This window comes from Nilaparvata lugens, chromosome 8 (genome assembly GCF_014356525.2).
Source record: "Nilaparvata lugens isolate BPH chromosome 8, ASM1435652v1, whole genome shotgun sequence".
NCBI classification, from domain to species: domain Eukaryota; kingdom Metazoa; phylum Arthropoda; class Insecta; order Hemiptera; family Delphacidae; genus Nilaparvata; species Nilaparvata lugens.
Genome location: NC_052511.1, coordinates 28,587,331 through 28,605,617, shown reverse-complemented (window position 1 = coordinate 28,605,617; position 18,287 = coordinate 28,587,331). Strand labels below are relative to the sequence as shown.

The 18,287-nt window shown below is 33.8% G+C and overlaps 1 protein-coding gene across 7 annotated transcripts in view; it reads left to right on the top strand.

Annotated features, from left to right (window-relative positions):
- LOC111063699 (5'-3' exonuclease PLD3-like) overlaps positions 1-17,393 on the top strand; it is a 36,611-nt gene extending 19,218 nt beyond the window's left edge. For all 7 annotated transcript variants that reach the window (XM_039434452.1, XM_039434449.1, XM_039434453.1 and 4 more), the window contains 3 exons: positions 4,284-4,449; positions 5,017-5,116; positions 16,636-17,393. In XM_039434452.1, the coding sequence (XP_039290386.1) occupies positions 4,284-4,449; positions 5,017-5,116; positions 16,636-16,823 (454 nt within the window). In that variant the 3' untranslated portion in view covers positions 16,824-17,393. The remainder of the gene's footprint in view (positions 1-4,283; positions 4,450-5,016; positions 5,117-16,635) is intronic.
- The last annotated feature ends 894 nt before the right edge of the window (positions 17,394-18,287 follow it).

Sequence of the window (18,287 nt, the reverse complement as noted above, 5' to 3'; positions counted from 1 at the left end):
TTACTTGATAAGTTGTTTAGGGTGGGTATTAGAGGTGTGGCTAATGAATGGTCCTGTTCATACTTGAGTGATCGATCACAATATGTCACTATTGGTAGTACTAACAGTCGAGTCTTGGGAGTGGACTCTGGTGTTCCACAAGGTTCCGTTTTGGGTCCAGTATTATTCCTCATTTTCATTAATGATCTTTTTTCTGGTAAATTTCATGGAATGCCGGTCTCTTTTGCGGAGGATACTGCATTGTCTTATTGTAGCAATAATAAAGAAACTTTGAATAATATTATGCAATATGATCTTGTTAAACTCCTTCTTTGGTTCAACTGTAATCGTCTTTCTCTAAATGCATCCAAGACCAAATAATATATATTATTTACACTGTCTAATTCTTGGCAATTACATAATCCGTTGAAGTTTCATAATAATACTTGTAATTATAATGGTTGTATTTGTGATGTTGTAAAGCAAACACAGTCCATTAAATATTTAGGTTTAGTGGTGGATGAGAAACTCACCTGGTGTCACCATATTTCCAATCTTAGAAATTATCTAATTATTATTCTGAAAAAGTTCTATTTTCTCAGTAAATCCATCCCACAGTCAGTTCTCAAGCAGATCTATTATGCACTAGTTGACTCCAAGTTGAACTATGGTATAGGCTGTTGGGGCTCAACATACATAACTCTTTTAAAACCTTTGATGACGTTGCAAAAGGCGATAATACGGGTTATGAAAAGAGTAAGTAGGTTTGATCATTCTTTTCCTATATTTCAATTCTTCAAGTGCTTGCCATTACGATACATTTATATATTTAAAGTTCTTTCATTGTTTTTCAGGATGTCAGGTAATTGTAGTGATCAGATGGGTGAGGGTGATTTAGTATACAGAACAAGAGGAATGACTAACAATATGTTGAAACTCCCAAAATCCTATAATACCTGTTTTTAAAAATAGTTTGTGTTTTTAGGGCCAAAATTCTTCAATCAGCTACCCCTTGATATTAGACAAATTAAATATTATCATTTTTTTAAAAAGCAAATTTGCAAGTGGCTGTTATCACAACCGCCTGATTCGATTGAGAGTTTGTTTGCTATTTTAGGTTAATTTTTTCTAAAGGTACAAATAATTAAAAAAGAAACTAAATCAAGAGTGCACAAATTGCTATTGTTGGAGTGAAAGTAGTGTGAATGTGTGTGTGAATGAAGCATTATAATTTTTTTTAAGCTGTGCTCCTACTTGCACGCGAATTATATTATATAATTCAGCAAGTAGTAATTTTTTTGTAAAAGAAACTGTCTTTTTTCCTAATGTCTATTTGTTTTAAAGCTTGCTAATTTTTTTTTGAACATGTAAATTATTGTTATCTGAAATTTTTTGATGGATAATGTAAGCTGTTTTTAATGCTTTGTTTTTTGTCAATAAAAATTATTCGATTTGATTTGTGTCTCCTGTTTTAATTTATATTACAAACTTAAAAGTGTCTTCTATATGTGCTATATATATATATATATATATATATATAATATATATATATATATATATATATATATATATACATACACATGACACGGATAGATTAAAAACACTTAAAAACTTACATTTAAACGAGAATTTTCGGGGGCTGGGCCCCCCTTGTCAATCAACCAGGAAGTGAAGTGGTGCAGATTTGAACATTCTAACGGTCGTGACCACAGAGACGCGGTAGAGATGTTGTGTAGACCATAGAGCTCTAGACCATAGAGCTCTAAGTGTTTTCTTTTAAGTGCTATATATATATATATATATCATATGCAAACCTATTCATGGGCCTCCTTGAAAAGATTTCCTTTCCAAGCAAACCTTATCCCCCCTGATATGGCTCCGTTTCATTGATGACATTTATTTATTAATTGATTAATTTATTTATTTATTTATTCATTTATTTTATTCACAATCACAAATCATAATTAAAATATGATTGGGAGAAGACAACAGGCATAGCCCGAAATTTTTACAAATAAAAGTTTCAAAAAAGAATAAGGTTAGATTTCACTTTTCACTTCAAAAAGTCCAATTTACACTTCAAAACTAATGACTAAACTAAAAATTTTAAATATTCCTCATATGGCCTCATGGACATGATACCCTCTCCCACTTCCTCAATCAACTCAACTCCAACTACTCTGTCTCCTTCACCTGGAATATTTCTGAATCCTCCATCAACTTCCTAGATGTCAATGTAATCATTTCCAACTCCAATACCTTATCCACCAATACTTTCACCAAATCCACCCACACTCAAAAGTTTCTACACTTAGAAAGTTGCCATTCCTACCACATCAAAAGATCCCTCCCACGTTCTCTCTCAATCCGAGGCCAAAAAATTTGCAGAGATCCCCACCACCTTGACCAGTACCTCAAAAAACTCCACCAATCCCTCCTGAAATGTAACTATCCTGAAAGGTTGTTAAACAAATCTCCTCCAAAACTGGCACTAATCCAACCACAAAAAATTCCCAAATCCCACAAACTCCAAAGCTCTGTACCACCTACTTCCCTGGAATTGAAAACCTCAAACCTGTCCTTAAAGATCTGTTCCATGTCGTCTCCTCCAATCCCTCTACCAAACACCTTTTCCAGCAATCACCCACCCTCATTTATAAGCAATCTCCCAACCTCAAGAAAATTCTCAGTAAAAACAAATCACTCACCTCTGATGAAATCCCAACTCCACTTGGTACCCTACCTTGCAAACGCCCCCGCTGTAAAACCTGTCCTATCACTGATTCTTCCATCTCCTTTACCAGTCCTATCACCAACTACACCCACCAAATCCATCAATCCAGTAATTGCATCTCCAAAAATTGCATCTAACTCCTTTCCTGCAACTTCTGTCCTGCCTTCTACATTGGTGAAACCACCACTCCCCTAAACCTCCGGATCAACAATCACAGGGCTTCCTTTAAAAATAATACTTTCCTACCCATCCCTACCCATGGCTCTGAGCACAACAAGAACTTTGACCAATGCTTCAAAGTCAAAGTCCTTGCCACCCTCCCTCCCACAGACCCCCCTCCCATAAATAAATATGATTTTATTGCCGTTAAATTCCTAGAACAATAGGCAAAGTCAAATTTTGAATACAGTAAGACGAAAGATAAAATCAAATTTTACAGCAACTGTACATACAAAATTACATTACTGAGTCTTGAAAATAATACAGTACCTAAGTAAACTGTAAGTCAATTGGATTTTTAAATACATTAATAATATTCATTTGAATGCAAAAAACATATTCCTTACAGCACAACTTGAGCCTTTAGAACAATATATAAATACAAATAGAAACCTCTTAACTCTAAGCAACAATTATTTCACTCTCAAAGAACTCTTCAACACTACATAGATGACATGACATAACATGACATAGATGTCAAGACAAAAGAATTGACTTTTATTTGGGTGCTTGGAGCTGCTTCCAGTCCTGGTCTCAACAGACAGCAATAGTACCATAGCTACCAACTGTTTAATTAAATTGAAATAAATTTCATCATATAATAAATTTCACAGCTATCAAATATATATTAAATGTTCAATAAAAATGAAAAATAAATTTCATTCAAGTTCAATTCTACAATTCCTTTCTCCAATTTTAGTCTAATTCTTTTTTGATTTCTAATTTTAAATCTCCTCTTTTCTATCAATTCATAAGCTACACCTTTCCTTATTCATAACCCACTCAAATCTTAAATATCCCGTTTGTAACCGCCCCCTAAATACCCCATAATATCCCCTGAATCTGTACCCTTTTTCTCTCCATCCGTCTGCACCGCGTAATCTGTGGTCTCTGCTGCTACAATTGGCTCTCCGTGCGTACTCTGTGGTCACACGACCGTTGGATTTCAAACTGCAGTCTACTCGGTTGAGGAAGCGAACTCAGTTCCCGAAAATTTCCCCCCATTTCTAATGTAAGTTTTCAAGTGTTTTCAATCTATTTATGTATTATGTCTCCTGTTTTAATTCATATTACAAACTTTAAAGTGTCTTCTGTTATGTAAGTATATATATATATATAAATTTATCTTTTCCTGGGAGAGGACAACAGGCTAAGACTGCAATATGAAATAATATATTTAAATAGAATTGTCCTCTGTTGTCCTCTCCCAACTGTTAATATTGAAACTGTCAACAGTTAACTGTTGTCCCCTCCCAGGAAAAAATAAATTAAATAAACAAATTGAATGTTTGTATTATTCGCTTCAAAGCAAATCTTTCCAAATATTTTAATTGTTGTCCAATTCTAACAGATACTGGGGAATTCTTGACACTTACCTGAAGACAGCTGCTATCAATTACGATGTTGAAATACGGATGCTCATTAGTAGTTGGACTAGTACCCGAGATTATGCCAATTATTTCCTCCGCTCTTTAGCTGATATTAATGGTGCTTTCCACAAAACTAAAATTTTCATCGTAAGTGAATACTTAAACAAAGTAGTTTAAAGTTGGGCGTTGAAGGAGACACAGCTTTAAATTGATATTTACAAAGAGTCTGAAATACTTTGAGAATGTTTTTATTTTCAAACATGCTCTTGGAATGGAAAACCAAAATTTATTTTTCAAATTCCTCACACATAAATTACGTTTGCGAACCGTAAATTGTAATGGAAGTTGGAAATTATAAAACTAACTGTAAAAACAGTTATTTCATGACTGAATTTTTTCACAATGCCCATGGTTTCTAATTTCGACAAAATGTATAATATAATCGTAGTGCTTTTTGAAGCCAGTTTGGACTTGATATTAATTCATGCTCCCGTCATAAAGTTATAAATACATTCTGATAATATTATATAAATCAATGTTATTATTCATAAAACATATTGATTCACTACATCGTTTCATTGATTTTATTTTCAATTCACTCATATAAAGGATTTTCATATTTTAATATTGTATTCTTTAATATTATACAGTAGTTCTACCGTTCTCATGAACGCTCATAGTATACTAAATACAATTTTTCTTCCCATTTTACAGAAAATTTTTGTAGTGCCAACCTTTGGTGAACAGAGCAGAATTCCATACGCGAGAGTCAATCACAATAAATTTGTGGTAACAGAAAACTCTGCATGGGTTGGTAAGTTACAATATGAAAATCCTCCATTGAATTACAAACACTTGTGTGTTTAATTGATTACGGTATCCTGTATATTTCATCTTATCTCAACTTATAATTATTGACGGTTGAAATAACTATAATCACCATCAATTGATAGTAGAAGTCAAAATGACTAGCTTTTTTGCTTTTTTCTCATTTCTATTTTTTGACTTGTTTATAGTGACAACATTATGGGCCTCCTAAAATACTAAATATTAAAATGAATTTCTTCCTTAAAATTAACTGTCCAAATTCTAATCAGTTTCAACTTTTAAAGAGTGAATTAAGTATTGGGAATAGTTATATATGGAGATGAACAAAAAGTTGCGCTACCCGACCCTCAAAAGTTTTATTATTTGGTTTGCATGACTTTTCACTCAATACAACTGTTCAATACCAACAGTTTCACACCTACCTTGCAATACTCCTGTAATTTATTCATAGAAATTACAATGTTGTAACAAAAAAGAGTGATAAAGATCACCCTCTTTTAAGCTCTTTACCATTAGAAAGATATTTATCCACTTGCTTCTCTTTACAGTAATTAATATATAGTATAAGAATAATTTTCAAATGTACGGTACCATACTGATAAAAATGTTGAAAAATATTATATTAAATTTGGAATGGGCCTAATTGAGTATCCTTTAACGTAATTTGATTGAAATATTTTAGAATGAAATAGTGAGACACTTTACTTGATTGAAGCTCCAGCTCTTTCCCAAGCACAGTGCTGTAAGATACAATACAATACAAATAAATTTTATTCCCATTAATATACAATTAAACAATCTAATTAATAAAATGTACATTATATTCAAAAATACAATATATGAAATTTACTACAAATATAAATAAATAGCATTTTTTTTTTTTTGGAAATGAACCTACTCAACTATGGGAAACCCATGTTCTAGAGCAGGTGTAGTAGTAATACAATTAACTTTAGAGTGGGGGTGCAAATACATTGGGTAAGTGAGCTCACATATTGTTCGAAATTCTGTTTTCTATATTATGTCTTCCAGTTGTTGTGATCCAGTTTTTAACGGCGCATTTAAATTTTCTTGAGTTTTCTATTATCTTGATGTGTACAGGAAGTAAATTGTGGAGTTTTGGTGCTAGGTGGTTGAAGTGTCGTTGGTATGTTGCCTTCCTAGCCACGTTCGTGATAAGTAGGCTTCTATTTCTTGTGTTATGACAGTGGTTTCTGTTTTGAAAGCTTTCTGGGTTCTTGTGCAGTCTGCAAATAATTTCTAGGGAGTAGAGTTGTCTTGCGTCCATCACACCAAACTCATTGTAGAGCTGGTCTGATGGATTACGAGGTGGCTTCTGATTGATTATTTTGATTATTAGTTTTTGCACTTTTATAAGAGGGTCGAGGTGAACGTAGTTTGTTCCTCTTCATCCTACAATTCCATAGGTTAGCAAAGACTGAACTAGGGAATAGTGTAGACCATCTTCATGCACTTCTCATCTATAATTGTTCCCAGTATTTTGAACTTGAATATTATTTTTCTTAACTTGTTGCAGAGGCAATCTATATGATGATCCAAGCGTAGAAATGAATCTAGTATAATGCCGAGGTATTTTATTGTTGGTTTTCTGTGGATAGTGAATGCCGTGGTGTTGGAAAAGTTGACTGTTAGAAGGTTTTCTGTGGGCTGTCCATGTTGTGTAGCTAAGAAAGTTAGAAAATGGGTCTTTTCATAGTTAAGAGTGAGCAGATTCTGATTTAGCCAATGTGAGATTTTCTGTAATCCAGTTTCAGCTTTACACTCCATGCTATTGGCCACGTTGGTCCTGAAAACAAAATAACTGTGTCATCTGCAAAGGTGATATTGCCTTCAATTTCCATACTGCACAGAGGATTTGTATAAATCAAGACGAGTGTTGGACCAAGGACTGTACCTTGCGGTACTCCATATTCAACTTTGAGCTTGCTGCTTCTTTGTCCATTGACTCTGACACTCTGGGTCCGGTTTGACAAGTAGCTTTTGAATAGATCCCACTCCTCTGATTCCATAGTTGTAGAGTCTCTCCAGCAGAATATCATGTGACACAGTATCAAATGCTTTTTTCAGGTCCAGGAAAATTGCCAGTGGTTTATCCTCACAGTTGATTTTTTCTGTTATTTGTGAAATGACATTGTGGATTGCATCATTGGCACTACAGTTTGATTTAAAGCCATATTGATTTGGTGATAAAATATGTTTCTTTTCAAGGAAGTTGATAAGACTTGATTTGATACATTTCTCAAAAATGTTTGCTAATGGTCTATAACAGTTCAAATCTTTCTTGTCCCCTGCTTTAAAAATTGGGCATATATATATATATATATATATATATATATATATATATATATATATATATATATATATATATATATATATATATATAATAGCTTCCTTCAAACACTGAGGAAAGGTACCTTCTCCTAGGATTTTATTGGCAATCAGTGTTAATGGTCTAGCAAGAGCTATACTGTTCTGTTTGAAGAGCTCTGGTCTGAAGTTATCTGGGCCTGGTGCGCTGTCTGATTTGAGACTGCTGATTTTTTATAATTTCTTCTTCATCTACAGGTGTAAAAATATTGTCTCACATACTCTAGTGTTTGTAACTGTGGGTTCATCTGCAGGTTGTTGATTGTTTAATATATTTTGTGCCAGTTCAGATCCAATATTTTTGAAGAATTCGTTGAAAACTTTTGCAATGTCTTCATCATTCCTTCCCAGTTTCAATTCTCTTCCTTGTACATCCAGTTTTTTGATTTGTGTTCTTGGTCTCTGAACTTCAGTTATTTCACGTATCACCTTCCATGTCTGCTTTGCATCTCTTAAGTTTCCAAACATGTGGGAAAAATATTGTTTTTTTGCTTCTTCTATAACTCTAGTTAATAGGTTTCTGAATTTCCTGTAATATTGCTGTAGTTGCAAATTTGATTTATTATTTCTACATAGTTTGTGAAATTTATCTCTTCTCCTTATTGATGTTATTATTCCCACTGATATCCATGGCTTGATTTTCTTCTTTCTATGTGGAAGGAAGTAAGCTTTCTTACATTCTTTCACGTGCTTATTCATTATAGTGACAAACTCTTTCATTGCGTCTTCAGTACTATCCTGCATGTGAATGGAGTCCCATGTTTCTTCCACAAGCAGTGATGAAAACTTGACTTTGTTGAAGACTTCTCTGTTTTGCTTCTTCTCTGCATTATCACTATCTTTGTTGCTTCTTATTCCTAGAATAGTGATGTAGTGGTCTGTTATTGAGTTTTGAAAAACTATTGGCATCAGGTCTTTTTTGAAATTCACTAAAATGTGATCCAAGCATGTAGCGGTGTTGTCGTGGACGCGAGTTGGCTGTTTAATACAGTGAGAAAAACCAAATTCACTGAGTAAGTTCTCATGATCATGCAGTTGACGATGCTTATTTGGTTCTATGGTGTTGATATTGTAGTCTCCTACAACTACATGGTAATGTTGACTTGATCCCTCGAACAGATGTCTCATACCGTTGATGAATTCGGTCAAATCTGGGTTGGAAGGTGACCTATATATTTCAGTAATCACAAATATACTTCCTTGAGTTTCGAGGCGGAGTTTCAAACTGTTGGCGTGTCGAATTTCTGGCCCCTCAACTTCAACGTTAATATCAGTTTCAACGTATACAATTACTCCATCATTCTGTAGATAATTGTTCTCTGTTGCATATAGATTGTAGTTACTTATTATGCGTGGAGTTGTATTGCAAGAAATCCAGCATTCTGTAAATACAATTACATCAAAGTCACACTGTAAGTCCTCTAATTGGATCAGGAACTCATCAACATTCTTGTTGTAACTTCTGATATTGAAACTAATTATTCTCAGGTTGAACTGTTCCAAGCAATCAAACACATATTTAGGATCCAGAGTTGCAATATCATTTATATCTTCTGAGTCAAGCTCTTCTACCAGATTATTCATCAATTTTACAAAGTTTAGTATTGGCTTCTCCTTCTAAGTTTCTTCTGTTCCATACCAAAAGCTCTTTTTCTGTCCTGTCCTTCACTCTATTAATAATATCCTGTACTGTACCATTGTAGCCTGTTGTAAGATATCTGAAGCTTTCTGTATGCCTGGATATTGCGACAATAGCATGTGATACACTTTTATGAATTTTATTGTCTCTTGTGTCAATCCTCACTAACACTACATCCTTTGATGTGAGCCCCTGCGCTTCGTGAATTGTGTTAATTCTTTGGGACTTATATTCCTTCATGCGATCATTGAGAATTCTCTTCTCCTTTTGTGTAAACGTAAGGATTAGAGTATCTTCCTTCAGCTGATGAGTTTCGCCATTTTTGAAAGTTGGAAGTATTGATCTCACTTGGGCGTTCTTTGTGCTGATTCCTGGGTAGAATGATTTAAGTGCAAAACAGACATCCACTGGACACCGCTTAGTTACTGTTATATATTCTTCCGGCTCACAGAAATCTGAAATTTTTTCCACTTTGGTAACTACTTGTGATTTCTCTATATATGGAATCTGGTTAGAGTCACCCACAACTATTATTTCCACTGCTCCACTTAATTCTGCAATAAAAGCTATGTTACCCGCATGCATCATTAGCCCCTCATCAATGTATACTTTTTTATATCTCTTTCCTGTATTATTGATAATATAATGATGCCACTGTCCTGTAGTCTGTTCTAAGCTGGATAGGTGTGTTATGACTGGCGTATTGTGCTGAGACTGAATCTCTTATATCCTTTATGCTTGCTCTAGTTTGAGTTAAAACTAAATCTTTTCCTGGAGAGTGCTTTCGTATTATATATGTAGACTTTCCACATCCAGGTACTCCTTCTATCCAACTGATTTGTGGGAATCTGGGCTTGTTGATGTGAATTTTATTAATTCTACTTATTAGCTCGCCATCTAGCATAAGCTCAGTATCTCTAGTGACTAATATGTATTTTTCAGTTGTTTTGAACTTATTCTCCTCTTCTAAGAATTCAACATATTTGCCTCCTTCTTCTAGACTGTATCCCATTCGGTATAGAGTGTTTGTTTTTAATAGATTTTTTTTCATTTCATTAAGAAATATGTTCATATCTTTTCTTTTTACTCCATCAATTGCTCTACTTGTCACGTCATGACATATACCATTGAGAATCTGCTTGTAGATTTTAGCATTTTCAGCATCAGCCTTTTCAAGGAGGTTACGAAGGTCTATCATTGTATTAACATAATCTTTCGTACTTTGACACACCCTCGAAAAATCCAGCAGGATACTCTGTAGCACTAGCATTATATTGACTTGGTATTTCTAAGTAATTGATATTTCTAATTCCTTGATTGTAAAATACAAAACGTAGGGCTTCATTCTCTAATACAGAACTCAACATATTTATTGCCGGTATATCTTGGATTGCATTGTTATATAAAATATCAATTCCCACTATTAAGGGGTAATTAACTAAACTCCAACTGTTCAGAAGAGCAAGTGTATTAAAGAATCTCTGATGAGCTTGGTCGCTTGTTTCTATAATGAATACTTGACAATTAGATTTTCCAGAGAAAACTTTTATTTACTCTGCTTCAGTGTTAGTAAGTTGTTCCCATTCATTCAGATCAATTTCCGAGCATTTTAAAAATTCTGAGAGCCCCTTAGATAACAGCATACTTCAGTTGCGATAGAGATATCAGAGCGGACGGTCGTTTTCATTTCGAGCTCCGTTATCTGTATGCCGGTTCAAACACAGTTCATGCTATCGGTACAAGTTTATTGACAAACTCGCAATCTCCGTGCAAAATCGTCAAATAGTTTAAAAAGTATTTTTCCTGTTCTCACTATTAAAAAATTTCAAATATTATGGCTGACTCTTGTTTCAAGTGCAAATCTACTTTCAATAGCGCGAAGGAAATATTGGAATGCTGTGAGTGTAACAACTTTTTTCATCCAACATGTACTAAAGTTCGTACGCTGGAAAACTTCAGAAAACTCGGAGCACGAAAAACAACTTGGAAGTGTGAAGAATGTAAGGAAAAATCCCCTTCTACAGATAGTGATATTGAACTTACTATAAATACTATTAAAGACTCGCTGACTCAATTAATAAATGATAAATTTAGTCAACTAAATAAAACTATTTCCACCCTCAATACAACAGTCGAAAATTTAAAATCATCCATAGACAAAGTGCGTAAAGAAAACAAATCTATAAAAGAACAATGTCACAAACTGGAAACCGAAAATAATAAACTACGCAACGACATCAACAGTCTTCAACAATATACCCGTTTGGACAATTTGGAACTCGTTGGGATTCCTGAGACAGCGGGTGAGGATGTGTATGCTATCCTGGAAACTGTTGCTAGGGAAATTGGTACACCTTTTAAGAGAGACGAGATATCAATCGCCCATAGAGTTCCTTCATCCAAAAATAAAACAAAATCTATTATTGTGCGTTTTTCATCTAGATCGACCAAATTAAATTGGAAAATAGCGGCGAAAAAAGAGGACGATTAAATACCACCGATCTAAAGTGTAGCCTTCCACCGGGAAATATTTATCTAAATGATCATCTCACGTCCCACAACAAGTTTCTCTTGAGTAAAGCAAAGAGTTTAAAAAAGAACAATAAGTTAGCCTACGTTTGGGTCAGTGATGCGAAGATATTCGTCCGGAAAGAACAGGATTCTCCAGTGAAACGGATAACTAAGGATGAAGACCTCAAACCGTTTGAATAATACATTGAGAGTTTCAACAGGAGTAAAGTGTATGTATTCTCAGTGTGGCGATCTGTGTAGCGGAGAAAACTGTGAGTGTTGTCATCATTATTTTTTCTTTTCTCTGCTTCCACAAAAAGATAGGAAGACATTTCATTTTTTGTTTCTTGTGGTCTTCGTTACGCCACCAAGACATTTTTTGTTAAATTTCGTTTTTTTTTTTCTTCTTTTTCTCACCTCAACCTCCTTAACCTCTCCTTTTCTTAAAAAAAATTTCTATGGTACTGATCAACAACTTTGAAGATGAACTCTTATTGGAATCTTATGAAACGATAGAAGTAGATGATATTTCCAACTTTAAGCCCCATGATTATGTTGATAAATTATGTGACAACTTTTTTAATATTTGCCACATGAATATAAGGAGCATGAATCGAAACTTTGATGATTTTGCTTACATTATACAAAACTGTGAAACAAAATTTGATATAATTGTCCTGAGCGAAACCTGGGTTGTTGATAATAACCTTTTCAATTATAATTTAAATGATTATTCGGTTCAAAGCGTTCCGGGTAACTTAAATAAATGTGATGGAATTTGCGTGTTTAGTAAAAATATCTTGAAAATTGAATGTATAAACTATGACATATTGGAATCAAATTCTCTAATACTTGATATACTTGATGTCATACAGAAATCAAATATCAGATTAACTATTGTCGCTATATATCGGTCACCTTCTTCTAATCTAACTGTTTTCCTGAATAGTTTGAATGAGTGCATTGATTACCGTACACTAGACTAAAAGAAACAAAATTCATGTTTTATATGAGAAAAATAATAGTTTGAAGAATTATTTACATTTTCTAGATTACCATAAATGATCATTTCAATTCATACAAAAAAGTGTGGCTTTTGTTACCCCGTAGACAGACCAGCTGAGAAAAGAGAAGCATCAGGAAAAAAATAACCTCAAAATTGGAGAACTAACTGATGCATCATCTAGACAGACAATTGAGGTTATGTTTCAAAATAGTTACTAAACTTGAAAGAGAACAGACTGGGATGGACAAATAAAGTTATGATGGGTATAAAATTTGGTACAAATTTCCTCCAAATAATAAAATTTTTTAATGCTTTACTTCAAATCTCAGTAATTTTTTTTTGCATCAGCTTGAAGTTTGTACAATTTCCAACTTATAGATCTATAAACATCCAGGATTTCTGAAATTAGTGTTACCAACATGGGCTCTTGAAATTTACCTTGCAAAATGGCTTTTGTTACCCTGTAGGCTTAAGTAACCCCGTTTTACGGTACCTAAACAAAACTAACGGTCCGAACATAATAATAACTGGCGATATCAACATTGATTTAAACCGAAACACCAACGTAACAAACGAATATTTTAATTTACTTTCTTCAAATGGTTTCAAATCTTTTATAAACAAGCCCACGCGTGAGTCAAACGGTTCCCAATCATGTATAGACCACTTTTTCTTTAAAAATAGTTCTTTTTCCAGTGATACAAGAATTGGCTCGGTAATAAAAACAAGTGTAACTGATCACTATTCAACTTGCATGAATTTGGGCTTGTATGAAAATGTAAAAATGACACAACAAACAACAGATAACAAGGAATTTTTACACTATAATAATCTTATAAAGAATTTAAAAAATTGCAATTGGTCGGATTTGGATGCATTGGTTGACTCGAGTATTGATGACGCGATCGATTACTTCATGAACAGATTAAATACAGAGATAAAAAAGGAAACTTATGTGAAACTAGTACCCCACAAACTGAAACCTCTCAAGCCTTGGATTACAACTGGACTAATTATTTCAATAAGGAAACGTGATCTCATGTACCAAACTCTTAAAAAACAGCCTTTCAACTCCATTTTAAAATCGCAGTATATAAATTATAGAAACATCTTAAATAATATGATTAAACAATGTAAATATGACTTCTATAATAATAAACTATCGAAATGCAAAGGAAACTCAAAAAAAATATGGGAGTGTATAAATGATTTACTCAACACTAAAAGAGAGACTTGTACGCCTAAGATTGAGTCCGATGTTCTTAATCACCATTTTGCACATGTAGGTGAGTTGTATGCCAATAAACTAATTAATGATAGCCCTATACAACATACATTTGTTGATACTACAATTCCATCGTTTAGTTCCTTCTTTTTGGCTTATACAGATGATGAGGAAATATTGGCCACAATAAATTCTCTCAAAGGTAATTCTGCTCCTGGAGTGGACAATCTAACAGCTACTTGTCTAAAGAAGATTGCTCCCTCAATTACAAAACCTCTCAAACGTATCATCAACAAATGTTTCGAGGTGGGTCATTTTCCAAGACAGTTCAAAGTTGCCAAAATGGTTCCTATCCATAAATCAGGTGATCCGTCCAACCCTACCAACTACCGTCCTATTAGTCTGATGAATAACTTAGCCAAAGTAATGGAGAAGATAATTAAAAAAAGATTATTGGGCTATCTGAATAAATTCAACATTATTAATGAAAACCAGTATGGATTCCAGCCCGGTAAATCTACAGGGGATGCCATCACCAGATTATTACAAATTATAACAAAAAACTTTAATAATAAGAAAAAAACGTTGACAGTATTCTTGGATTTAGCCAAGGCATTTGACACTATCTCTCAAAAACGACTTCTGGAAAAAATGGAACACCTGGGGATTAGGGGTATACCACTAATATTATTCAAGAGTTACCTGTCAAATCGATCTCAGATACTCAACACAAGCAATATGAAACTCACTGATTTTGGTCTGCCGCAAGGTACTGTCCTATCTCCCATTTTGTTCTTAATCTATATCAATGATCTCCTTAAATTAAGTATAAGAAATTGTGATATAATATCATTTGCAGACGACACTGCTCTAACTTTCACTGAAAACTCATGGGATGATGTAAAAATTGCAGCAGAAAGTGGACTCAGACTGGCGTTCTCTTGGCTTAATCAACACATATTAACCCTCAACACAACTAAAAGCGTCTTCATGTTATTTTCACCCAATTCCCTTACTCAACCACGAACAATAGACAGTACAAAAATCCATCGATTAAACTGTAACGACCATAGACTTCTTAGCTGCTGTTCCTGTCAGAAAATTCAAAAAGAAAAAAAAGTTAAGTACCTGGGTATCTTGTTGGATCCACACTTAAGATGGGATAATCAAATTAATAAACCACATTCCCTTAAATATTCTTGTAAAAACAAACATAAACCAAAGGCTTAGATCAGACATAGATAAATAGATAATAGCAAATAAAATCAAGGAAAAATTGTTTTAAATAAACTAATTTTCGTCTACTCCATGGTTGCAGTTGACTTACCTACCTCTTACCGTTCTCTTCTTCTTCATTCTCCTTCTTCTTCATCTTCTTCTTTCTTCTTGGCCTTTTCCATCTTTTCTCCTTCCGTTCCTTTATTTTTAGTATCCTCTTTATTATTAAGTACTAGTTTTTATTCTGTATTTTTTTCAAAAAATTTGTTTTGGATCATTTTTGTTAGATATTTTTGAAAAACATTTATATTGCAACTCACACCTGCGCACAGGGTTTCTTTGCAGGTGTAGATTCTTATATATATATATATATATATATATATATTATATATATATATATATATATATATTTTTGTCTTGAAAGTGTTGTATATTTTTTTGAGAATCAATAAATTTGAATTTGAATTTGAATTGAATACTGTTGCCTTCCTTACATGCAAAAGAAATAACTAAATCTACATATTCTCCATAATTATATAAACAAGATTAGTTCTACTTTTTGGGGGTTTTACAGTCATGTTGAAATTTTTCAATTTGTTAAGCATTTCACATAAGTTATATTTCTACTAGAGGTATTATTCATGTTATTTTGTGCTACAATAGAAACTTTTTGTTTACTGAAGCGTTGCACGATATTATGAAAAAAGTTTTTAATACCCATAGTCAGTCTTTTCAACTAGTTTCCTCAATGCTTTTTTATATTCTGGACATCTTTTGTCACTAACTTTGTGGTTTTCTGGATTTTTTTTTGTTTTTTGCAATTAGCACATACTTATTTTTTGTTTTTATTTGGACATGCGTTGATTTGATGACCAGTTTGCGCACAGTGGCTGCATGTGTGGCTGCATTGGTGATAACAGTGACGGCCATGATGATTTAATGGTTGGCAGCTCTGGCATCTACTAACAGACACGTAGTCCTTAACTACACTCCAACACCAATCTATCACTATATGACTTTCCTCATATTTTTGAGTCTGTTCCTTATATCTGCTACACATTCCACCACCCAATTAACCTGATTTTTGTCTTTTGGACCAATCTTGAAAATTGGCTTGAATGGATTTTTGAATTGCTCGATCTGCATTGAATCTTGCAGATTCCTATTATAAACTTTGTTGACTAATTCTTCCTTACTCAGCTCGGCAGGGACATTATAAATTCAGGTCGTATTTTATGTGGCTCACTTACCTCAAATTCAGCATTTCTTAGTGTAGACTCACCAAAAATTTTTTTTTGTCCACACTAGAGTCCATCACTAGAAGCTCTCCCCCACCCCGCACATAGATCGCTTTTTTATTTCCAATGAGTTCTCATTGGAAACAGTTTTTTTCAAAATTTTTTTGTCGCAGGTTGTCGCTTATTTGTCTCTGTGCCCTGGATGTTCTTCGGTTTAATCAAAACAAATATGCGCCATAATAGCCTATGTATTCATAACATGCAAAATATCATTTTTCAGGTACTTCTAATTGGTCGGGAGACTACTTTCTTTCAACTGGAGGAGTGAGCTTTGTAACGGAAGGCTCTTCAACGTTGAGAGACCAACTAGAGGAGGTCTTCTTGAGAGACTGGAATTCTCAGTTTGCAAACGATCTATCTATGGATCGACCCAATCCAAAGGATCAACCAAAAATAGTTTTTTTTTAAATAACTTTCCAAAATCCAATTAGACGAAAGAAAATATAAGACCTAGTTGACTCTATAATTTTCAATTTATCTACGAACAGTTTAATTATCTGTGTAAAACTTTATACAAAATTATTTTCAAAATTGTTTGCTAGAAATAAATCTTGAATTTGTGTTCTGAAATTTTCTATACAAAAAATTATTTCTGTGATTTCATAAGAGAATCGTTCATAGTCATATTTTGATCCTATTCCATGTTCCATCCCTATTGGCCCTATTAGGCCACCACTTATTCTATTCATAATTTAACTCACCTTGAGCTACCATACACATTTTCATAATCGATCAATTTCAAAAATGGTTAAGCTAGAAGTTGAAACCTCAGTGAACCGGTAGAATAAGCGTGTTTTGCAATCAATTGAGCAGAATTTGAATTATTGAGCTTAGTCTGTAATTTAACTTGAATAAAATGTTATCAAAATTTTTCTCAATATTTTCAAGTTCTGAGAGTTTATTGAATGTAATCATTCTATTATATTCGGTTTTTAATCAAATTCAAAATTTCTAGTTTTTTCATTTCTGGACTGAAAAGTGGACTCAAATCAATTGGATAGCATAACCTATAATTTTTATTCATTCATAACTCTACCTTCATTGTATTATCATTCATCCCATCATCATCACCTAGGCTTTAAATACTTCTAGGAAGTCGCCTTTGTAAAATAATTAATAATAAATAAATAAATTCAAGATTGGAAGATTTCATTTATTTAGCGTATGGCGCTACGACACAAATCTATAAGCTATACGGTACCTAACACAAGTCACACATGTCACCAATGAAGTCATCATAGTCACAAGTTTAAACAAGGTGGAACACATCAAAGAAGAAATTATATACATATATCTTGTCTACTTAAATATGCCATTGCATCTGGCGTAGGTACCAGGAAGTCATCCAGCTTACCCTCATAAGCTGCACTTGTGCAGTCTTCTACTATGTGTCTTATGGTTTGCACAGCACCATACTTACAAAAAGGCGTTGGAGCCTTCACCCACTTGTGCAACTCATAGGCACATCTTCCTGTTCAGCCACTGATCATAGCCACTGATTGTGTTAAGAGCCAACCACAGTTTGCGTGGCTCATCAAAACCTGGGGGCTTTTCGGACATGGGGCAAGATTGATTTTCCTTGCATGCCACTCTTGTTGCCAGGCGTCTGCCAAACTGAACCCACCATCCAGAGGATGTTATTGTGCGAAATATCAATGTGAGGACAATGTAGTTGGTGATGATGGTTGAAGCTGAAAATTAGGTGTTTTTCACAATACAAGGAGCATTGTTGTCAAGTGTGTCTGGAAATCCATATGAGATAGAGCGCTCTACCTGATCCCAGACTGTAGAGCACAAAAATACGTCCAGAGGGATTTTGAATTATACATCCAAATGGTAACAATCGGAAGATATTGTTGATCAAAAACTAAA